Source organism: Enhydra lutris, unplaced genomic scaffold, assembly GCF_002288905.1.
Source record: "Enhydra lutris kenyoni isolate GAN:26980312 unplaced genomic scaffold, ASM228890v2 scaffoldscaffold11, whole genome shotgun sequence".
Taxonomy (NCBI): Eukaryota; Metazoa; Chordata; class Mammalia; order Carnivora; family Mustelidae; genus Enhydra; species Enhydra lutris.
Genome location: NW_019154095.1, coordinates 17910671 through 17935857, shown reverse-complemented (window position 1 = coordinate 17935857; position 25187 = coordinate 17910671). Strand labels below are relative to the sequence as shown.

At 35.6% G+C, this 25187-nt stretch overlaps 1 protein-coding gene across 1 annotated transcript in view; it reads left to right on the top strand.

Annotated features, from left to right (window-relative positions):
- LOC111144433 (tankyrase) overlaps window positions 1-25187 on the top strand; it is a 205557-nt gene that overhangs the window by 11499 nt on the left and 168871 nt on the right. The window contains exon 2 of the mRNA XM_022498736.1: window positions 16353-16577. Coding sequence (XP_022354444.1) covers window positions 16353-16577 — 225 coding nt within the window. The remainder of the gene's footprint in view (window positions 1-16352; window positions 16578-25187) is intronic.

Genomic DNA, 25187 nt, shown 5'->3' with positions numbered 1-25187 from the left:
CCCAGTTGTAATGCTTTTGAAAAGCTAGGGTATGCCCAGTTGATGCCTGATACCCAGTTAATTCCCAGTTATAATGCTATAACTAGACACCAAAAAGATCGGATGTCTTCGTTCTGATATATTCACCAGCCGTGGAAACCATTTTGACGTTCTCATCCATCTTGTTAATAAGATGTGCAGTTCTCCCTTTCCAAAAGCTCATGTTGTTCTCATATTGACGACTCTTTTTTTCTTTTTTAAGAAGAAATGACATGGGATTACAGCTAGTGAATAAATGAATACATTTTAGCTATTTTTCCCCCCTAATGTCTTGAGAAGAGATGCCAACCTATGCTTTTCCTCTTTGTAGGAAGATACTCTTATTTGGGGGGAAAAAAAAAAGTTTTGGACTAATATAAAAATTGGTAGCAGGTTATCAAAAACTTGGTTGCCCTCCTCCCCCAAAATACCCCAAAATTTAACAGTAGTAAAGTATAATTGTTACCCTATTAGAATCTTACAAAAGCAGATAAATTTGTAGTATGTAATAAGAGCAGTTCAGTGTTTAATTCATTGAATCGCTTCTAGTATGTGCTTTATAAATATTTGAGCAAGTGAACTTTGTAAGTTAATGCTTCTGATTTCTCATCTTCTTTCTTAAATGTATAAATAATAATCCTTGTATATTAGTCGAGTCCTTTGTCATTAAAGTGCTTTCACTGCTCTGTTGGCATATACATGAATGAACTTAGTTTTATATTACTAAATAATAGTATAAAAACTAATAGAAATAGTAAGAATTGTCTGAGAGTGACTTTTGTGCTTTCCCTGTGTAATTTTATTTAATCCTTACAGCAGCAACCATACAAGGTAGGGTTTTTGTTTTTTTTTTTAAGATGAAGCAACTGAGACTCAGAGAGTTATGTCTTGTCCAAGGTCACAAAGCTCTTAAGTGATGGAGCCAGATACAGTGTTTTTCTTGGAGTGACAGGCTCACTTTGTTCATTCTCAGGAGACTGTCTCCCAGATACACAAGTCAAACAGAGCTCAAGCAGTTGCATAAGTATTGTTCCTCAAGACAACCGTATTTTGGTATCTACAAGTGATTAATGTGTGTTTCTCACTTTGTCACAAGAATATTAAAAAGGTTGTGTACTCTAGGGTTGAGTTTAATAAAATTAATATTTATATTTTCATGACATTTTTAAGTGAAACTGGCTCCCCCCCCCCCCCTTTTTTAAACTGTGAGGACCTGGTGGTAAAGAATACAATGACTATTAGTATAGTTTGGTGCCACTGTCTTGGTTCAAGCCAAGATGTCAGCAGTTTCACCTGCCATCGCCATTGTATCACCAAGAACATCATAAATACATCTTCCAGATGATCAGCATATGATGTTACAAAATCGTGTAGTATCAGTGTGTTGGTATCAAAAACGTCAAAATCGTCTTAGTATTATTTTGTAAATAGTTTTGACTTTTCAGACTCCCAGAAAAGTCTCAGGGACCTCCAGACGTACCCACCACACTCTGAAAGCTGCTGAGCTTATGTAAGTGGTTCTTAATTTTGTTAACACTCTTTTGAGAATCTGATGAAAGCCATGAACATTCTCCCCAGAAAAATGAACAGCAAATTTTACATGTAATTTTCAGAGGATTGCAAACATCTAGAAGCACTAGAGCTATATGGTTCTTAAACTGCATCAGAATCACCTGAAGGGCTTGTTGAAACAGATTTCTAAGACCACACTCCCAAAATTTCTCATTGAGTTGGTCTGGAGTAGAGTCTGAGAATTGCATTTTTAACAAGTCTAATATAACGCTGATGTTGATGTTCACTTTGTGAGTAGTGATTTTTAACCCTAGACCAATTAAGTCAAATCCCAGAAGTAGGAGCAAGGCTTTGCTTTTTACAAATCTCCTCTGGTGATTCTCACATGCAGAGTTGAGAATCACTGTTTGAGGATATGTGTAACATGGATTAAAACTCCCAAATCTAGTGATATTAAGAACATCTAATATTTGTAAAACCTTTTATGTTTTAGGAAGTATTTTGACAATTGTGACTCAGTGACTACTTAAGAGCCTATAACGTAGTTATTACCTCTGAGAAAAACCTGGCTTGGTATTCAAGAAATTGTAGTTTCATGGTTGTTTGGGTTTTGAGTCTAGGAAGTGAACTGAAAGGGTGATCACTGAAAGGTTTTTTTTTTTTTTAATTTTTTTAAAAAGATTTTATTTATGTGTCAGACAGAGATTACAAGTAGGCAGAGAGGCAGGCAGAGAGAGAGGGAGGAAGCATGCTTCCTGCTGAGCAGAGAGCCCGATGAGGGGCTCCATCCCAGGACCCCGAGATCATGACCTGAGCCGAAGGCAGAGCCTTTAACCCACTGAGCCACCCAGCTGCCCCTAACTGAAAGTTTTTAAGACAATGCTATACATATATTCCTAGAGAGTTTTTGTATATAGATACATGTGTTACGAAATTTACTTTACTAAAAGGTTCTACTAATTTATATTACTACAATACCCTTGACAACACCAGCTGAAACCCCTGTCTTGTGTCATTGAGTCACTACCCCTGTACCACCAATAGATTAGTTTTGTTTACTTTTGAACTTGGTATGAATGATATTAGATAGTATATACTATATTGTGCGTGACTCCTCTCTCTTGTATAGTTGTAGTTGGTTCATTTTCACTGTTAGAAGGAATGCCATGGTTTGAATATACTGCTACGTATCTGTTCTGGTGGTAATGATCATGTTCTTGTGAATATTGCTCCTCTGAACATTTTTGTACGTTTCTGAACATCATCATTTAAGACATATTTCTTAACTCTTTGATTAAAAAAACAGTTCATGTTTTAATATGCATTTCTTTGATTATATCTAGAGTACCTGGTTTTACTTTTTAAAATAATTGATACTTCCTTTTTAGTGAATTGTTTTCTTCCCTTACACTTTTTTTTTTAAACCTTTTGATGTTTTTCTTATCATTGCAAATATTTTCCTGGTTTGTTTTTTAATTTTATTTACAACTTTTTCAAACCTGTTGCCTTTAAATTTCTTTTTTTGTTTTCTTCAATTTTGTGTTTAAAAAGGTATTTCCAGGGGCCCCTGGGTAGCTCAGAGGGTTAAGCCTCTGCCTTCGGCTCAGGTCATGATCAAGCCCCATGTCAGGCTCTCTGCTCAGCAGGGAGCGTGCTTCCCCCTCTCTCTGCCTCTCTGCCTACTTGTGATCTCTCTCTCTGTCAAATAAATAAATAAAATCTTTAAAAAAAAAAAGGTATTTCCATTCTGAAATCATGCAAATGTCCACCTCAGTTTTTTTATGGCTTCATTTTCTTATTTTGTACCTTAATCTGTTTTGAATTTATTTTGCTATATACTAAGAAGTAAGGATTTTAAGTTTTGGGTTTTTTTTTTCCTAAGCAGGTAGCCAGTTTCCTTGAGCCCTTTATTGTATAGTAAGTACAACCATTAAAATAAAAATGAAGATGAAGTCTCTTAATTATAATTGAAAGCAGAGGTACTCATTAGGGCACATTTTGCTTCTTTTTCTTTGAGTCCTCATTAACTGTGTGGTTAATTCATTGTGCTGTATTTGACCTTTCTGTTTCTACTTTTATAGTGAAAGTATCTTCTGCAATAATATATTGAAATAAATGGAAGTAGACTAAAAACTCAGTGGAATTTCAGGAGTCCTTAGCGTTTCTGTCTATCTACTAGCATTGATGTATATTTTGCAGTTTTCTGATACCTAAATTTGCTTGCAGAAATTTTGAATTATGCTGCTTTGATAGGGAACAGTCATAGTCTAACCCCCTGACATACAGAATTTAAAGGATTTTTAATTCTGATACTTTGGTTTTGAAGGATGATCCTGCTTCTCCATGATTTTTGTGGTAGAAAATTAGTTGATTCCATGTTGTTGCCTGTTTCAGAATCTTTATTACTACCTCTCCGAACCATTCTGAACTTATTTTAGGTACTTGAATGTATAAAGCATTTCTCACCTCTTGAGCTTTGGATATACTCTATCTTGTCCTCCTTGGGACATTTATTCCAATCCTTTTTTCTGCTTAACTACTTATTCTGTAGAATTTAGCTCAGGATATCACTTCACTGGGGACGCTTTCCTACCCCTGGCTCAGTTAAGTTTATATGGCTGTGTGCTCTTTGTAGTAACCTACATGTTGCAATTGTTTGCTGGAATGTTCATTGTTCAGTGTTCCTGGAGATTGCATGCACACACACACACACACACACACACACACACACACACCCATCCCTAAATCCATTTTTCATCATGCTGAAGTATTTTGATGAAATCACTTTCAACTAGTATCTTCTTGTATTCAGCTTTGAGATTTTACGTATCTGAGATTAATTTTACTCTTTCATGTAAATGAAAAACTGGCTATATATGAAATTAAGCATCAACATGCTTTTCCTTGAAATTAAGAAGGTTGACTTTAGTCTGAAGTCAAAAAATTTGTCTTTTCTTGCTGAAAGGTTTAGAAATTTCATTGCCTTTAATATTGCCAGATTGCACATAACATGTCCGTCCATTCTGTTTAGTGCTTTATGAACTCTTATTAATCTGAAACTTTACATTTTCCTTTAATTATAAGAAGTACTGTCATTATTTCTATGTATGTATAAATCTTATCTTCCCATCCTCTACCTTTCCTCCTTCTCTTTATCCCTATTAGATAATTATTGGGCTAGTTCTTCAACCTTTTTTTTAAATTAGGAATTTATTTTTTATTTCATTACTATTCAATCAATTCATTATATATTTTTATTTTTCCACTTACATTTTCATGACAATATTTCCATTTGGTTTTACCTGATTAATTTTTGTCTCATGTCATGCTTTCAGTATTCTCCATTATTTTTTCTTGAAGCATTTAATTTGCCAGTTTTAAACGTCTTTTTTTTTTTTTTTTTTTGGTCTATTAATTCTGCTTTTGGTTTATTGTTCTTTCATGGCGCTTGCACTCCTTAGACATGTTATTTTTCACTGTGAGCTTACATTCCCTTAAAACTAACAGTTGGGCCAGTGTTGCATTGTTATGGGAGAATGAGTTTGATAGGGGTCAGGTTTAGAGGTTGTGAAAGCCTGTGTTCTGTTTTGGTCCTCCAGGTGTTTTGGGGTAAATAGCGACATGCCTCAGGGTGGAGAGGATCTAGGTGGGAATTTTTGCTCAATTCCGCCCTGGTCGCACACAGTTTCTTTCACTCCTATCTTTTCAAAGTGTTGTCACCTTCAGTGTATTGCCTAATTGGGAGTCTACCTCTACTTTCCTTCCCACCTCAGCTAAGTTCTACTGTTTTACCTTGGTGTTACTCCTTTTCTGTTGGCTAGAACTGGGCTGGAAATACTGCTTTATATTCCACAGTGGCATAGGGGACAATGTGACTGTGTTGAGGATTTAAAGGACACAATTAGGACATTTTCCTCTTGCTTCTCCTCTGTCCAGGATACGTGATCTATCTCTTAAGCTGATGTTTCTTCTCACAGCGATACCTAAACATTTTCTTTTTCTTCCTCAAGGGATGATTTCTTACACTGTTTTGTTCTTGTTGTTGTTTAGGTTGGAATCTGAGATTTATCTCTTCCCTTATGCTTCTTACTTGGGTTTGGGGAAGGCATACATTCTTGACTATACTTGCTAATTAATACTATTTTATCTAACCATAAATGCTTTTCTAAATCAGTTTCTACAAAGTGGAAAAATTAATTGGTGAGATTCTTCCTTTGACAGATGAAAAACATGGAACTTCATTGACATTGAAGTCATTCTGTAGTTTGTTTTCTAAATTGTTATTTTAGAAACAGCAGGTTGATAATGCTGAAGAAAGTAAGTAGGTTCTTCTTTGTTTTTACAGTCTAATTTTTTCTAATGTTTTTAGATGGAATAATGAACAATTTACATCTGTCATTAAGTACCTTTTTATCCATCACAGCTTAGCTTTTGTGGTTTCCTTTGATAACGAGAAAAACAGTGATATATGTGAGAGTTCATGAGTTATTTCCTAAATATTCTCAAACTTATTTTGCTCTTACTTTGAGTATCTTTTGGGTATAATTAGATCTTTCTACCCTTAAGGAAAAAAATTAAAATAAATAAATATGGGAGATGTAATATAAATTTTCTCATTGAGTATATAAGTGTAGGTCAATGGATTTCATAGTTGAAATGATACATAGTGGTTGTTGCTTTTGTTGACAGTCTAATTAGGTAAAAAATATCTTTAGGCTATAACTTTGTTACCATAAATAATAACATCACTTTAAAATACTCCAAACACCTTAGGTTTCTCATGTTTTATTATGTTTCAAAAATCACAGTTGTTAGTTACAAGATTTAATATTGGTCAGGGTTTTTCCTTGGAAGCTTTAATTTTAGTAGGTTTAAAATATTGAACATAGGGCCACCTGGGTGGCTCATTCGTTAGGGGTCTGCCTTCCGCTCAGGTCATGATCCTAGGGTCCTGGGATTGAGCCCCACATTAGGCTCCCTGCTCAACAGGAAGCCTGCTTCTCCCTCTCTCACCCACCCCCGTTTCTTACTGTGTCTGTCTCTGTCAAATACATAAATAAAATCTTTAATAAAAGAAATGTTGAACATAAGTGAAACAATTTTCTATCTCTAAACTTGGACTTGGTGAATAGATGCCAGATGACCTTACATTTGACATTGAAACGTTTTTGAATGGCCTTAATTTAAACTCTAACATTAGAATAAGGAAAACAGTTAAGTATACGTTTAATGGAACCAACATGAGTTTACCCCATGGTGAGTCACAGAAACTATATCAGGTGAGATGTTGCACAGAGAAAAACTTTATTTGCAGCAAATAAGGAGATCATGTGGAATAGATCCCAAAACTGGGACTCCCCGAGAGGGTGAATGGGTACCTTTTGTTTAGGGTTAGGATGAATGTTTAGATAGGGAAGCCTTGTCAGATATGTGGAGGTTGTAGAAGGTTAAGCATATGCCTTAAGCAAACATTCCTACACATACGTTATATATATGTAAATGAGGCTGAGGCTCTTCCTTGGGTGGAGATTTTAGTATTATAATGAGATGAAGGTAATTTCCTCTCATCCAGTGGTCACTCCACAGTCCATCTGAATAGGCGCATATCAGGGATTTGGGTCCAATGGGTAGTTGCCATCATCTGAGGGGTGGTTTTGGGTTTCATTTGTCTGAGTTAAGAGGTAAGCCAGAGGAGTGCCTGGGTGGCTCAGTGGATTAAAGCCTCTACCTTCCGCTCAGGTCACGATCTCAGGGTCCTGGGAGTTGGGCTCTCTGCTCAGCAGGGAGCCTGCTTCCCTTCCTCTCTCTCTGCCTACTTGTGATCTCTGTCTTTATCAAATAAATAAAATCTTAAAAAAAAAAAAAAAAAGGTAAGCCAGAAAGAAATGCTTAAGGAAAAATGTGAGACAAAGGTTAGTCAGTACAAGTAGGTGGGCAGTACAGGTCAGGTCTTGGCGTCTAACTGGTGACATATTAAGGTAAGGCTTTGTGTTATGAATTTAGGTTTTCCTCACAGAATCAGCACAATGATTTCCACATAGTATATTTTAAAATTTCTTAGAATATATAAAATAATGTAATTATTTCTCACACTTGTTTAGGGGAAAGCATGTGCTGCAGTTTACAAAATAAGTTCACATTACTTAGTTTAGTAGAGAAGAACGATTTCATCTGGGTGAACATTTTATTGCTACCTGCTTGCCTGGACCCTTCCCCGAATGGCGCCTCCATAAACCAAGTTGCTCAGGCTAGAAACCTGGGAGCCAGTCTTTGTTGTCTTTCCTTTTGACCCATCTATACTACTGCTGTCTTATTCCAAGCCACCATCAATTCTTGCCCAGACTATGGCAGATTTTTCTTAGCCTGTTTCTCTGATTTTGCCAGTGACCCTCTCCATTCTGTTTTTCACATAGCCAACTGATAATTCTTTTAAGACTTAAATACAATCAAGTAATTTCTCTCATAATGGACTTCCAACATACTTAAAATCCAAACTTCTTACCCACGACTTAGAAAGCTGGGACAGATACTGTTGGTTATTCACCCAAAAGTTCATTTTCTCCTTTATCTTCAATAACAGATCTTAGATTTTGTAGAAGGCAGCGTGTGCCCAGTTTTAAAAAAAAAACTGACTTTCCAGACTTTGGGGAGCTGGACAGATGACTCATTTTTGGCTAATGAGATATAAATGAAAGTATCTTAGAGAGGCTTCCTTAAAAATAAAGACTATGAGAAAGCCCTTTTCTTCTCCCTTTTCCCTCTTTCTTGTGTGGGAACCTGAATATGTATAACACTCTTTTGTGACCATGAGGGACAAATAAGGAGAAGATAGCTTATGCATGCTATAAGCATGCCAGAGTGGAAGAATGTTTAAAAAGCTCTTGTTAAACTTTTATATGAGACTGAATTGCCTCTGACCGGACAAGTTTAGTGAGATATGTGAAATCTCTACTTTTTTTTTTTTTTTTTTTTTTTTTTTTGAGGTTTCACAAATCAAGTATATCATTATTTGTAGCTGGGTGTGTTCCTCACTGATAAAGGCCCTATACACGATCTGGCTCTTGCCTGTCTTCTGACCTCATTTTACCATTACTGCCTCTGGTCACATTAGCTAGCAGACAAATCTTGGCTGACAAACTCCTTCCTGCTCAGATCCAGACTCCTCATGACTTAAAGGCTCTGTGTCATCTGGTTTTATTGACTGTCCCTAATGTACCACTGCCCTCTCTGTCCCAGGATAAAAAAACAAAAAACAAAAAACAAACCCAAACCCTTAAAATACCCCCAAATCCTTGACAAATATGTGTGAGATACTAATGAGGAAAAAACATAAAATGAAAGCTCTGAATTTGAGGAGAGGTATGTATATGATATACGTGGATATACATGATACATGGTATATCGTTTCCATGGATTAGAAGACTCAGTATCATAAATTTGTCAGCTTTATAGAATTAATTCTAACCAATGAGCTTTTTTTTTTAAATTTTTTTAAATTTTATTTTTTATAAACATATAATATATTTTTATCCCCAGGGGTACCCTCCCCAATGTCCATAACCCCACCCCCCCTCCCAACTCCCCTCCCCCCCATCAATCCTCAGTTTGTTTTGTGAGATTAAGAGTCACTTATGGTCTAACCAATGAGCTTTAAAAACTTTTTTTCTAATACATTTCTTTGTGGAACTTAAAGATAATTCCATTGAACATCAAAAAGCAATAGTAGCCAGGATAATTTTTTAAGAGAAACAAGGGGGATTGACACTGCCCTACTTGGTATTTTAGACTTTCTTTGAAGTTAAACTATTAAACAAACTGACCAACCAAAGAGAAAAGATGTGAAAAGCATAAAATTAGATCTGTAACTCACAGCATATATACAGGTAGATTAAAGATGTAAACGTGGAAAGCAGGGGCACCTGGGTGGCTCAGGTGGGATAGCCTGGACTCCCTTCTCAGTGGGGAGTCTGCTTCTCCCTCTCCTTCTGCCCGTCTCTCTCTGCTCATGCTCTCTTTGTGTCTCTCAAATAAATAAAAGCTTCAAAAAAAAAAAAAAAAAAAAAAGAAGTGGAAAGCAGAATTACAAAAGTAATCTAGGGGAAAATGTATGAACAGTGTAGGAATAGGAAGGATTTCTTATAGATTATGTCGAAGGCACAGTGTAGGGGAAGATTGATATGTTTTATTACGTTCAAGTTTAAAACTTGTCTGAAGTCAAACATAAAGTGTCAAGATAAGCCATAAGCAAAATAATGTGTTTTTTTTTTTTTTTAAAGATTTTATTTATTTATTTGACAGACAGAGATCACAGGTAGGCAGAGAGGCAGGCAGAGAGAGGAAGGGAAGCAGGCTCCCTGCTGAGCAGAGAGCCTGACGCGGGGCTCGATCCCAGGACCCTGAGACCATGACCTGAGCCGAAGGCAGAGGCTTTAACCCACTGAGCCACCCAGGTGCCCCAAAATAATGTGTTTTTAATGCATGTAACCAATATAAGATTAGTGTTTAGAATATATAAAGATCAACAAAATAATAAGAAAAGGCAAAAAAAAATCTGTCTGACAATGAACTGAAGGCTAACAAATGAAACTTGAATGATCAGTAAAGATATAAACAGATATTTGTATCAGTATGCATGGGTTCAGCTCCAAATATTCCAAAATTCAGCTAACAGAAACTTAAGCCTAAGGATGTTTATTTCCTGCTTGGCAAGTCTAGAGGTAGGAAGTTCAAGAGTTGGTTGGATACTCTGAGCACAGTAGGGTTCTATGCTAGGATTTTTGTAATTCTCTTGACCTTCTCATCATGATTATCAGCAGCTCTGAATGTCACAACCTTACTGAGAATTTTCTAGAAGTAGGAAGGGAGAGAGGAGAAAGGGTCCTTTTTCTTCTACATATCTTCTGTTAGCAGGGAGAAAAGTCTTTCCAGAAGCTTCTAGGTTTTCCATTCTGTCTCCTTGCCAGTCATCGCCAAAGAGGAATAAAATCACCTTTCTGGCTTAGAGTAATCAGGACTCATTCCTTGTGGGAAAGGTTTACCTTCTCTTTGCTAATATAGTACATTCTTACCGATTCCTGAGCAATAATTGAGTTTCCGTGGGCCAGCAAGAAGAGGGGATAATTGCCACAACTATTAATTGCACTAATAGAGATTGAAGATCATGTGATAGTGACAATATAATCTGAATATATATAATCTAATAACATGGAATATGAAATATATCATATATAAATATATTAATGTGAAATATGTAAGTATATAAACTTATGTGTTTAAAAACATGTATATGAAAAGTATAAAAATACGGACAAGTATATCAAACACTGAGTTTATGTAATGGGATCTTTGGGGAAGAAAGGAGAAGAGTAGGATTAGGAGAGATTTCAGCTGTATTCATATATTCAATTTTGTAAAAAAAAAAAGTGCAACTATCTGAATCAAGAAAATGTAAATTAAGCAATGCATTTTTTATTTTTGCCTCTTTGTAAAGATTATAAGTATGTGTTCATGTACACAAGGTAGGGAAATGGGTGTACTCAAGCATTTTGGTTAAAAATGAAAATTGATGGATTGAATTAGAGGACAGTTTGGCAACATATGAAATTTTAAACATGTATCCTTTGACCTAATCCTTCTGCTTTAAGAAATTTGTCTTAAAGAACTGGACAGATATATGAAGATATGTATACAAGAATATTTTACCTTTTTTTTTATAATGGCACAATCTCCTTTTTATAATGGTGAAACCACCCAACTAAATAAATTGTGACATATCCATGTATTAGAAATCTAAGTAATTCATAAGAAAATGATGTATACATTTGAAATTTTTACCTGAAAAAATATCCGAGATAGTTGAAAAGCAAAAAGGCAGAGTGAAGATGTTAAAACATGTACACACACAAAAAAAGAAATCTGGAGGTTTAATCATCAAAATGTTCATGCTGGTTATTTCTGGATGATGATGGCATTACAGAAGATTTTCCTTTGTGAAAATTTGGTGTTTTGTTTAAATATTTAAAAATATCTCTGGTATTTTTGTAGTTGGAAGAGCCTTCATATGTTTTCTTTTTGTAAATTAAAAATACAGAATTAAAAGCTACTCACTTGCTCTTTGATTTAATTATGATGAAGTGAGTAACATTATGTATATTCATGTAATCAGCAAATATTTTGCTGAAGCCATACTGTGTATCAGGCACTATTTTTTTTTTTTAAAGATTTTATTTATTTATTTGATAGATTACAAGTAGTCAGAGAGGCAGGCAGGGAGAGTGGAGGAAGCAGGCTCCCCGCTGAGCAGAGAGCCCGAGGCGGGGCTCCATCCCAGGACCCTGAGACCATGATCTGAGCCCAAGGCAGAGGCTTTAACCCACTGAGCCACCCAGGCACCCCCGGGCACTATTTTTGATGCTAAAGACACACACCGGCTCATGAGATAGTTCTTACACAAGAATATCTTTTTTTATGGAACATCTTGAGTGGTGAGTTATATAAAAGGCAAATAGGTAAATGAACAAGGTAATTTCAGGGAGTGGTTATATGCAGAAAGAAAGTAAAACTGAGTGATACTGAAAATAATGATGGAAAAGTATGTGTACATGCATAGGTGACTTTAAATTGAGTCATCAGGCAGAGTCCACCGAGTTGCTTATCTTTGGGCTGATAATTGGATGGCAGAAGGAGCTAGGGGAGTGAAGGTCCCGGGTGCAAGTTCTCAGAGAACAGTGCAAAGTCGCCTAGGCTGAAAGGAGTTTGTCATAATCAGGGAACAGAAAGTGAAAGACAGGGCAAATAAAACTCCATGACGTGGGAGAGAGGTGAGGGGTCAGCTCACATAGAGCCTTGTAGATCCTAAGGAGTTTGTAGTAATATTTTATTGTATGTGTTATGGGAGCCCATTGCAAGATTTTAAGCAGGGAAATGACCTAATCTGATATATGACTTGGAAAGATCACTCGCCTACTGTGTTGACAATGAATTGTAGGGCAGCAGATGTGACAGCAGAGAGACCATTAGAAGGATATGCTGTTAGAAGGCTGTATGCGGAAGTCTAGACAGGAGATTATGGAACTAGAAGCCGAGATGTAGCACTGGGGAGTAGACAGAATTGAGATGTGTATTTAGAAGCAAGGCTCATGAATATCAGCACTGAAGGAAAGAATTACTTAACAAAATGAGGATAATGGTATCGCTCACAGTGTGTTATCATAAGGAGATGATGCATGTCAAGTATTTGGCATACTTTTTGACACATTTAAGAGCTTACTAAATGTTCGTTACTTACCCTTATTGTTATTTTTAGTGTTGTCAAGAATAGAGCATGTACTTTGAGCAAAAAGAGTTTTTCTGTAAAAGCTAAATTATCCCTCTAGTGTAACTCAGTAGCATATGCTGTGTGTTGGTAAAGATCAGGGAATTACAGTCTTACTTTTTAGTGACCTTTGCTGGATCAGAGAGAGAAGGTATATTGGTTTTCCTTCTGTCCTTCCTTACACTGAGCCATAAATACATGGATAAGTAGCAACTGTGTCTAAGTGGCAACATTAAAAAATTGTGATTTAGCTATTTTTTTAATCATGTGGTTGCTTAATGAAATGTGACACTGAAAGTCTTGTCTGCGGTATGTGTCTGTAATGCTTTTACTTTTGGTTGTTTTCCAAAGAGTTAATTAGCGATAAATTACTTCAAATTCTATGCAGTTCTTTGACTGTGATCCTAATTACTATTTTTATTTTGGTTCTTTAGACCCAAATAAGCAATTCGATTATAGGGATAATTATGACTACAAACCTTGTTTGTGAAACAGAGGCCTTGTATAACCATCAGAGATAATGAATTCTCTCTATGTGTGAAAATAGTGTATAAGCATTTAACATTATAGAATGATGAATGACCAGTTATGATTCGTACACAATGGAACAGATAAAATATATGTTCTAACTAAACTATATGTTTTAAATAAGCTTTTCTAAATTACTAAGTACTAAATTTCTAAGCCATTTAAATAGGGGACTGTTGGGTGGATAACAAAACCTCTGATTTAATAATATATTTTATTAATGCAAGACCAAGTTAAAAGAGATAATTCCTTCATTGTCTATTGATTTTGACTGTTTACTTCCATGTTCTTTTATAAGCATGTATGTGTACACAATTAGATAAATTTTATACAAAATTGTGTTTTTATATAATAGGAAAACAGATAAAGAGAAGAAAAGGAAATTCTATAATCCCACTACTTAGTGATTTAATCTTTTTTCTATCTTCAAATATACATGTGTATATATATTTTTCCCCTGTATTTTGTTTTATATATTTTTAATCTAAAAGACTAATTACTCTAAAAACAATTTTCCATGTTTTTGTGTTAACATCCTGTGTTTTCTTGCATTTATGGTTTATACTTTTTAAATTTTTTTAACTAAAGTAAAATATACAAATTTAAAAATTTTAAATTTTATTTAAAAATAAAATTTACCCTTTTAGCCATTTTTAATGTATAATTCAGTGGCATTAAGTATATTCACAATGTTCAAGAGCATCCTTTTAGTACAGGATAATGTCATATGAAAAACCATCGTTTATTTAACAGAGTCTTTATTGTTGGACATCTGAATTGTTTCCATGATTTTCCATAAATAATGCTTTGATAAACATCTTGATGCAGTCTTGGTTCAGATAATGCTAATTTTTTTTTTTTTTAATGTGGTACCAGTTTATACTCATTATCTGTGTGTGAGCATAATTCCATTTCCCTGCACTCTGTTTCATACCAAGCATTTTTTGGTTTGCTTTTTATATTTTAGATCTAAAAGTATTAGTAAAAAGTAAATACACTCTTTTGCCATTTTGCTTCAAATTTGTAATGGATACTTTTTAAAATGCCAGGTGATAAGTTTTTAAAAAAAGGATCTTATTTTAGGTTACTTGTTTATTACTGAAGAAAGGAAATTATCATTCTCAAATATTATCAATGCATTGATTAGGGAAATGTGAGTTTGCCATGCAGACTTTATTCAGATCCATAGAAGGAAAATCATGAAACCTTCATGAGCAAGGAAGGCACCTATGGCCCAATGGAGAGTAAGGTTGTGATAATAGGGTGAAGGACACTGAAGTTAGAGAAATAAACAGAACCTAACATCTGTAAAGTTGTGCAGGTATTAAGAAACAAACAGCAAGATGGGGATAGTTATATTAGCATGTATCCTATACTTTTGGGATTTCAGTTAGTGATACAGAATTGACCTCTTTTCACTGAAAATTTTCAGCTGAATTTGAAGGATATTTTCTGTGGAAACCCAGTTCTGACTTTGTAATATGGATCTGTGGAAAATGTCTTTTACTTGGGAGACTTTTTCTTAGAGCTTGTTTTCCTGGATTGAATGAATTTCTGTAGATAGTATGGAGAACATATCTTGAAACAAATCTTTTTTTTCTATATTCCTCATAGTATTCATTTAGTTTATATGCATAAAATGAAGGAAGATATGACCATTTTATTCTTTTAGTTTTATTTTTGATGCCACTTTCTAACTACATTATACAGTAAGTAATAGCATGCAGGCAGTGATACTTAGACAATAAGACCAAATAAAATTTCAGGTAGGAACGAAAGAATCATTAAGAATGATACTAGCTTCTAAAGATAAAATACTAATCCTTACAGTCTTCTTTCTTCTTAATCCGTTGCAGTATGGCTTGTAATTCATCGCTGTACTATAATTTAAAATTGTCAGTGGCTTTTTTACCCCTCTAAATCCTTATCATGCTGTACTTCGCATAGTGTTGTTGCCCTTTGACTTCCATAATGTACTTTCTTGGTAATTTTTACTTTTCTCAGTGTGTGCCTGGTCCTTCCACTGATTCAGATCCGTTCTTTCCCCCCACTTTTTCTACCTGAAAATTGTTACTACCTATTAGTTTTCTGGTTCTTTCTTTCTTTCTTTCTTTCTTTCTTTCTTTCTTTCTTTCTTTCTTTCTTTTTTTTTAAAGATTTATTTATTTGACAGACAGAGATCACAAGTAGGCAGAAAGGCAGGCAGAGAGAGAGAGGGAAGCAGGCTCCCTGCTGAGCAGAGAGCCTGATGCGGGACTTGATCCCAGGACCCTGAGATCATGACCTGAGCTGAAGGCAGCAGCTTAAACCACTGAGCCACCCAGGCGCCCTTTCTGGTTCTTTCTTAATGCCTGTATTCGCACTTGTTTGTCATATTGTTTCCTCAGACTAACTAAATCCAAGCTTGCCTTGTTTTACTTTTAGTTTGCCCACCAGTCCCAAGGTAGATATTTTGGCATTATCTTTAGTTCTTCCTTTTCAGAGTTCTCATAACCAAACTATTACCACATATTTCTGGTATCCATACGTTCTTCTCTAGTTCTTCTGGTATAATGTTTAGTGTTGTAATTTGTTTTAGATTTGGCTGTCAGCAATATTTAATTAACCTTTATTTCTTAAAATAGATGGATTTTATGCATATAATTTTTTCTTGTGAAGCATGAGGGCAAAGTGAATGCCTTGGATTGGAGTCTTACTCAATTTTGTATTTCTAGCAGAGTTGCCCGGCACATAAAAGGTGTTGAAGAAATGTCCTTTCGAAAAAATAAAAAAAGTCTTTTGTCCAAAGACTTAAGGAAGAGCTTTCTTAGTTCTGAGTTCTGTTAACAGGAGAGAATCCATTTGAATGGTAGCCATTTTTTTAAACTCTTTTTACTATAGAAGACAGTATTGCTAGCATTCCTATTTGGTAATATTATTCAATAAATATTAATGGTTCTTTTTACAAAATTGTTTCAATGTATATTTTTCTTCTTTTTAGGGTTTGGAAGGAAAGATGTCGTAGAACACTTACTGCAGATGGGTGCTAATGTCCATGCTCGTGATGATGGAGGTCTCATTCCACTTCATAATGCCTGTTCTTTCGGCCATGCTGAGGTTGTAAGTCTGTTACTGTGCCAAGGAGCTGATCCAAATGCCCGGGATAACTGGAACTATACCCCTCTGCATGAAGCTGCTATCAAAGGGAAAATCGACGTATGTATTGGTAAGTATTATCTGATGATATCTAAGTTGTTAGATCAACCTGACAGGTATAACATTTTAAATAAAGGTTTACCATTTTTCTTTCCTTTTTCTTTTTATTGTGGTGGAAATCGTGTTCTCTCAGAATAAGAAGGCTTTATTACTTCTTACTCTTAGAAGCAGTTTTTTTCCATCAAAAGGGAAATAGGGAGATGGCAATATAAGTTGGTTAAGAAAAGGATTCACATCATTAACTGTCCAAATGCAAGTCAGATGCTAACTGATGTGGAACTAAATTTTGATGGATTACTATTACAAATTTAGTTAATTTACAGTCTCTTTAAAAGACTGCAATTTTCTGTCCTAGCATCAAATGAGTGCCATTATAAAATATAAGGACTTACTGAATTAGATGACATATTTGGATGCTTTAGGTTGATTCAAGGAAAGTCATCTAGCACTAAGGCAAAATCTTTTTGTTTATGTTGCTAAAAGTGAACACCGGCTGTTAGCACTGGGAAGCTTTCAGTGAGTGGCTCAAATACAGTGGTACAAAGCTTAACATGTTCAACATGTGCCATAACCTAGAAAAAAAGCAGTTTCGAGTAAAACGGAACTTTTCAACCATTTTAAATTTCAAGATGATGTGAAATTGTATTTAGTCAACATTTCTTTCTCTTTTGTATTTATCTAAATTGTATGTGTGTGTGAGTGTGTGTGTATCTAATGTTTTGCTTTACTGTATACCATTCATTTTGAAATCTAAAACAAGCTTCCAGAAGACCACTATAGTTTCTTTTGAGTGTATTTATTTCCTGACCTTCAAGATGGTGGATATTTGTTTAGTCCATGGCAGGTTGATTTGCATAGTTGTTGTCTTCTGGGATGACATCCATTTCAAGTTTAGTCTTTCATGTTTATCTTTATCATAAAACTCAAATGTATAAGTCATTTTTAAAGATGTATGGTGGTATAGTTATTAAGATTTTTCTCTCTCTAAATAGCTATCTTATTCCAGTTTCCGGTATATTTTTTATTTTCCCTCAAATTACTGCAGTGCCTGATGTGCGACTTCTTTATCACATTCTCTGTCATTGTCTTTTGTTACTTCCACATCTGTTGACATGAGCCCTTGGATACCCTGGTCCTTTTTGATCTTTGAGATCTTCCATTTTCATTTTATTCTCCCATTTCCTCCTAAGTCTTTCACTGACCACATCCTAAACTACATTATTACCTAAAACTACCCTGAAAAGCTTGAACTTTTAAGTATCCTCTCTGACCACAAAACCTCTTTAGTTGTGGTTAAGTTACCATGTGATGATTAGTATTTGAACTTGATATGTATTCTTACCTAATCTAGAGTTATAACTTCCCTATCTTCCTTCTTTCTTGCTTTACCTTGTAAAGTATGTTGGATTCTTTTGTCATTAGTCACAGAATTTTATATAGTTATCACCTTCTTGAATTATTATCATTTCTAGGCTTCAGTGTTCTATTTTCTTACCTGTACCCCTCTGAATTTTCCATTCTATCAGTGCTTTTAATATCTTACCGAAATTAATATTCTTTCCTCTTCCTCCTAATCCCCCTTCCAACAGTACATAATGAAAACGCTCCTTTTATCTAGGTTCTGTTGAAATGAAAGACTAGATGTAGGACGTGAATTTTTAGAGAATGGATCTCCATAGTCCCCCAGCCCCATGATCTGTAGTGTACTTTGGCACATACTGTTTTCCTTCTGTTTATCTTCCTGTGTCTTATAAAAGTTGAGGGAAGGGAAAGGGAACCTTCAAATTATAATCAAAATATAATTGAGGATACAGCTGCTATTAAAATAGTTATTATGGGAAACAAGATTGGTTGTAGACCCTTTCGTACATTTAATTAGCTTTTAGGAACCTGTTAGGAAACCAAATATATCAAAACCTCCGATAGTTTATATATCATACCTTCTGAATTTGAGTATAGTTAAGGGATTTTAAAGTGTTACTATAGGCAAATTTCCACTTTGGGACAACTGGTTGAAAGCTTGAGTGTGATGGTTTGGAGAGATTAGTGTGCAGAATTAATTTTTGAAAGGTTTTTGCCTAGATGATGAAATGCTGGCCTGATTTTTTTCATATTAACCATATCTCTATATGTGAGGTAGAATAGAAAATACTTTTGATTTTATAAAGTTAGAGCCAAGACACATTATCACAGGCTTAAGAGAAGCAGCAGGATGGTTGCTTCAAAGCACGTGTTTTGGGAATATACGGTGACCTGACCAGTTACTGGCTATATATGAAACTAGGGGCCACTTAACTACCCTGTTTTGTTATATGTGAAACGGAAATGCTTGGATTCTCAGGAGGATTAGCTGATGACAAATGTAAAGTTCTTAGAGTACTTGATATGGTGAATGTTAAATAATAAATATTGGTTCCTATCTTTTTTTTTTTTTTAAAGATTTTATTTATTTGTCAGAAAGAGAGAGAGAAAGCACACATGCAGGCAGAGAGGCAGGCAGAGGTGGAGAGAGAGGCGGAGCGAGAGGCAGGCTCCCCACTGAGCAAGGAGCCCCACGCGGGACTCGATCCTAGGACCCCGGGCTCATGACCTGAGCCAAAGGCAGCGGCCTAACCCACTGAGCCACCCAGGCGCCCCTGGTTGCTATCTTTCTTAATTGAAATCTAGTTGACGTATGTTATATTAGTTTCAGGTGTACAACATGGTGATTAGACAATTTTATACTTTATGCTGTGCTCACCACAAGTGTAGGAACCATCTGTCATCATACAATGCTACTTATCACAATACTGTTGACTATATTCCCTGTGCTGTACTTTTTTATCCCCATGACCTATCCCTTCCATAGCTGGAAGCCTGTATCTCCCACTCCCCTTCACCCATTTTCCCCATCCCCCCTGTGCCCTCCCCTTTGGCAGCCATCAGTTTGTTCTCTGTATTATGGTTCTGTTTCTGCTTTTCGTTTGTTTGCTTTGTTTTTAGATTGTATAAATAAGTGAAATCATATGGTATTCATCTTTCTCTGTCTGATTATTTCCCTTAGCATAATACCCTCTAGGTTCATCCGTATTGTTGTAAATGGCCAGATCTCATCCTTACTTATGGCTGAGTGATAGTCCATTGTATATATATATATGTATACCACATCTTCTTTATCCATTCATCTTTCATATCTTTCATATCTTGGCTATTGTAAATAATGCTGCAGTAAATATAGGGTGCACATATCTTTTTGAAGTAGCGTTTTCATTTTCTTTGGGTAAATACCCAATGGTAGAGCTATAGAATCATGTGCTATTTCTATTTTTAATTTTTTTTAAAGATTTATTTATTTGAGGGAGAGCAAGTGCGAGCAGGGGGAGGGGCAGAGAGAGAGAAAGAGAGGGGGAGAGAGAAAGAGAGCAAGAGACCTCCTGCTGAGCACAGAGCCCAACATGGGGCTCAATCTTATACCCTGAGACCACGACCTAAGCCAAAATCAAGAGCTGGATGTTTACCAACTGAGTCACCCAGGCGCCCCTTTGTTTTTAATTTCTTGAGGAGCCCCCATACTGATTTCCATAGTAGCTGCACCAATTTACATTGCCACCAGCACAGCCTGAGGGTTCTTTTTTTCCACATCCTCACCAACACTTGTTATTTTCTGTCTTTTTAGGTCTAGCCATTCTGACAGGTGTAATAGCAATTATTAATTGCTGTTATTACTGCTAAGATCTCAGCCTGAATTCTGACTTTAATGTAATGTAGATTCCTGGTTTCTTCTCTTTGCCCATTATTGACTTTTTTTTAAAAGGCCAATTTAAAAGTCTGTCCCAACAAAGCAAATAAATGAAAACAAACAGACTCATAAATATAGGAATAAACTAGTGGTTGTCAGAAGGGAAGGCCGTGGTGGGGGGAGGGGTATGGGCGAAACACATGAAGCGGATTAAGAGGTACAGATTTCCAGTTAAAAAAATAAAAAACACGGAGCCTGGGTGGCTCAGTGGGTTAAGCCTCTGCTTTCAGCTCAGGTCATGATCTCAGGGTCCTGGAATTGAGTCCTGCATTGGGCTCTCTGCTCAGCGGGGAGCCTGCTTCCCCCTCTCTCTTTGCCTGCCTCTCTGCCTACTTGTGATCTCTCTGTCAAATAAATAAATAAAATCTTAAAAAAAAACCAACAAAAAACAAAAAAGAAACAAAAAGTCTATCCCATGTGTTTCTTAGATGCTGTTTAGCTACCATAATAAAGAACAAAATACAGTCTGAGATTATTTTAAAAAATCAAGTTTTAAATGTTTGTATAATTAAACCAACTACTTAAGACAGAGGTCATGTTAATTATATTAATACTGATGATATAATTTTTATATTTAACAAATCTAATTTACTTTAGAAATTAACATTTTTCTACCTTTAGAACTTACTCATTTCTCCCTGTTTCTCCCTACTCCCAGATATAAAGTCACCAAAAATTAAAATAAATGACATCTTCTTTTCTGAATATATGTCACGTGATTTTTTTGAGACTATCCAAGTGTTAGTGCTTTGAAATTCCATTTAAAAAGCCAAGTTGTAGACATATCTTTCACAAAGTTAATTGAAATAAAATCTGGGAGTCATAATAGACATTTGTCTTTTTTTTTTTCCTTTCTTTCTTTTTTTTTTAAATTTTGGCTAGCTAGTATCCAGCTGCTTTTCTTCTTTTGGAGATTTAAAACAATGAGTGATCATTCTATGGAGAAATACAGAAGCTTATGGAGTCAGACCTTTCTTCTTTCTATCTATCCTGGCAGACAGGGATGGCCTTGTTTTGGTCAATCAGACAACCCCTTCTATACTGTTGAATTTTGAGTACAAAGCCTTAGAAATATTAAGGAATAATTCACTGTAGCAGTTTTGTTTCCTGCAGTGTTAGTAGTGGCCCCGCTCCATTAAGGTAGACAGAACTGGTTTCTGTCATTTCCAATTAATGTAACTGCTACAGAGATCTTGAGGAGGTAGCTAGGTGGAAGTTCCGTATGGGGCCTCTAAGATAATAAAGAAATCTCTTAAATCTTTATATAATTTCCATGATCTACACTATTTACATTTAGACCACACTCTCATCTCTTCTTCTTATACTCTGTGATTCTCAAGGGAGAAGGGGACAGAGCTTGTTCCCTTTGGAGACTTCTGGGTTCCTCACCAGTATGGGACAGTGTGCTGACTTCATAGCAGCCGATTTCAGTGATAATGGAGGTGTGTGGTTTTGTAACACCTGTGGGATTCTCACTTATTGGAATATCCAGCATTTAGATCTGAAAGCCCAGTAAACCAAGTGAAAAATTCTCAAAGAGGGGAAGAGTGAACGATCAGAATATACCCAGAATTGCTGTAGGGGTCGGTTAAATACCTGAATAAGAAAATAAAACTAAAAAGATTCCCTTGGGGAAATTAAAGTGTAATCTGGAAGAAGCCTTCCTGAGGCCAAAACAATCTCATATTTTTCTAAGGTAAAAAATTCAATAGATGAATTAAAGAAAAACCACATTAGTAGCCTAAAGATCACATGAGAAATAACCCCCTATACAGAGTAAAATGTTAGCATCATGAAGTCATAAAGAAAAAGGTAAATAGACACAGGAAGTCAATATTATTTTGAATACCTAATGTGGTAGGAGTTTCAGGAGGGAAAAAGAAAGAAGAAAGAAAAAAGTAACTGATAGAAGAGAGCAGTAGTAAACAAATGATAAGCTGGAAACACCCAAGTCTTGAGATTGAAGAGTCACAGAATTCCATGCTGGATTGATGAGAAAAGACACACCGAAGAAGACAGATGTGTCTATACTGACGTTTTCCAGGCAGAAAGAATTAAGTTCCCCTATAAAGGGGGGTGGCGGTTGGAATTAAGCAAAGGACTTTCCATTTACAACACTTAAAGTTTGAAGTCAGTGGAATACCTTCTAAAGACTCCTGGAAGAAAAGAAACAGAAATTCTCTTGATAAAGAGGAGTTCATCAGCTTTTTGGGGATATGAGAGGCTGAATAGAGCAAGTGACATTATTTTAAAGAAACAAAGCTCCTGTCACTTGCTTTCTCTCTCTCTCTCTCTCTCTCTCTCTCTCGGTACTTTCAAATAATGCTTGACTTCATTTGTCTTACATGCAAAGACTAAGAGGATCCTTACTATATAAATATATCTTACTTGGAAACCTCAGATTCAAACTGCTACTTAAGGTCTAACAATTAGCACTTTAAAATATTTTTCAGGCTCAGTGGCATTATATTACACCACTTGGAGTCAAAAAAATGTGGTGGGTCTTTGAGCAAGTTCCTTATTCTCTTTTAGTATTAAAGTGACAGTAAGAACTGTACTTCATATAGTTGTTAAGGGGATTACATGTGAGGATGCAAATAAAGTATCTTCGTGTAATATCTATGCCATATATGCTCAGTAATTAGTAACTGCTCTCATGTTAGTAAAAAAATAACATGATCAGAAATAATATTCCTGCTGTATTATAGAATATTGATTCAGACATTTTTATATTTATTGAAAATGCAAGAAAAAATGGAGCTGTGATGATACTTTTTAGTATTATTTTTAATATTATATATATATATATTTTTTAAAGATTTTATTTATTTATTTGACAGACAGAGATAACAAGCAGGCAGAGAGAGAGGAGGAAGCAGGCTCCCCGCTGAGCAGAGAGCCCGATGCGGGGCTCGATCCCAGGACCCTGAGACCACGACCTGAGCCCAAGGCAGCGGCTTAACCCACTGAGCCACCCAGGCGCCCCTAATATTATATTTTTAATATTATGATATTTTTTAAGCAAATTGGTTTATTAGGAGAGATTAGGTCAGCTATACAGAGTATCACTTAATACCATAATTAAAGTTAACTATTGAAATCAATTAATAAAAATTCTTAGGTACAGTTCTCAATTTTTTCTTATCCAATTTAACATTTCAATTAATTATTTAATATGTAATAGAATTTCTGCCCCCCCCCCCCCTTTATTTTTCTTTTGTATAGTGTTTTTTTTTTTATTTTATCTTTCTTTTTTTATTTTTTTTTTTTTTATGAATAGAATTTTTGCCCCCCCCCCCCCATTATTTACCATTTGGAGAGGCTTCGTTATATAATTGTATCTTATCTGTTCTTTTTCTTTGTCATAGAAAAGGGCATGCCTTAGTTGGTGAGTATTCAACTGCATAAAACTTAAGTTCAGGGTCTCCTGGGTGGCTCAGTGGATTAAAGCCTCTGCCTTCAGCTCAGGTCATGATCCCAGCGTCCTGGGATCGAGTCCCACATCTGGCTCCTTGCTTGGCAGGGAGCCTGCTTCTCCCTCTGCCTCTGCCTGCCACTGTGTCTGCCTGTGCTCGCTCGCTCTCTCCTGTGTCTCTCTGACAAATAAATAAATAAAATCTTTAAAAAAAAAAAACTTAAGTTCATATCCTGGATGAGATTCTAGTTCAGAAAAAAATAAACCAGACATTATTACATTATACAGTTTATGTAATTTTTATATAAACATACGCACATATGTACGTGTGTGTGTGTGTTTGTGTGTGTGTGTGAAATTAGGTGATTAATCACCCAGCTGATCACTTGCTATTGTGGCCTGATAAAAAAAGGAGTTACCAGCAATAGGAAAGATTTTGCTCTTAGAGTCATGAAGACTACTGTGGTCCGCTGCAAGGAACAATAAAATAGCAATCAGGGGACCTGGTGACTACTCTTGGATCTCTCATTAGTAGGCACTTTGACTTGGGACAGATTATGGGGCAGATTACTCTCTGTACTTTAATTACTTTGTTTAGCAAATGGAAATAATGGAACTATTCTTGCTGTTATTTTATAGAAGTATTAGGGGATGGAGGAGGGTCATGTGTGTTATAGTTGTGCTTTTAAAACTTGTAGCTGTAAGAAGGGACATGCTATATGTATTAGGCAAAAATAATAGCCCAAAAATGTCCACATCTCAATTCCTGGAACCTTAGGAATATTTTATTTTATGTGCAAACAAAAATTAAGGGTATATAGATGGAATTATGGTTGCCAATCAGCTAACCTAGAGATGGAGAGATTATCCCAGGTTATTTTGGTGGGCCCCAAGTACCACAAGGTTTCTTCAAATTGGAGAAGAGAAGGAAGTCAGTGGTGCATTGTAAGAAGGATTCAACCAGCCATTACTTGCTTTGAATATGGGGAATGGGGCCATGAGCCTAGAAGCGCAGGGGCCTTTAGAAGATTGAAAAAGCAGAGAAATGGATTCTCTTTGAGAGTTTTCAGTATGGAATGCAGCCCTGCTAACACCTTGATTTTTAGCTTACTGGGACACCTAGGTGTTCAACTTTGAACCTTTAGAACTAAAATAACAAATTTGTGTTGCTGTTTTAAACGATTGGACTTGTGATAATTTATTATAACAGTAATAGAAAGTACTTTTTCAAAGATTTGGCATTTTCTAAAGAGAATAGTAGAATGTTTCTTGATAAAATTAAACTGCTTTCTTGGTAGTACTTAAAGTTTTGGCCACTTAGGGTAAGTAACAGTGTTGGTTGTATGTATTCTTAAAATAAATTCTTAAAATAATTATAAGGTAGATTAATAAATATGTAGTAGATTCATATTTGTACTTAAATTATT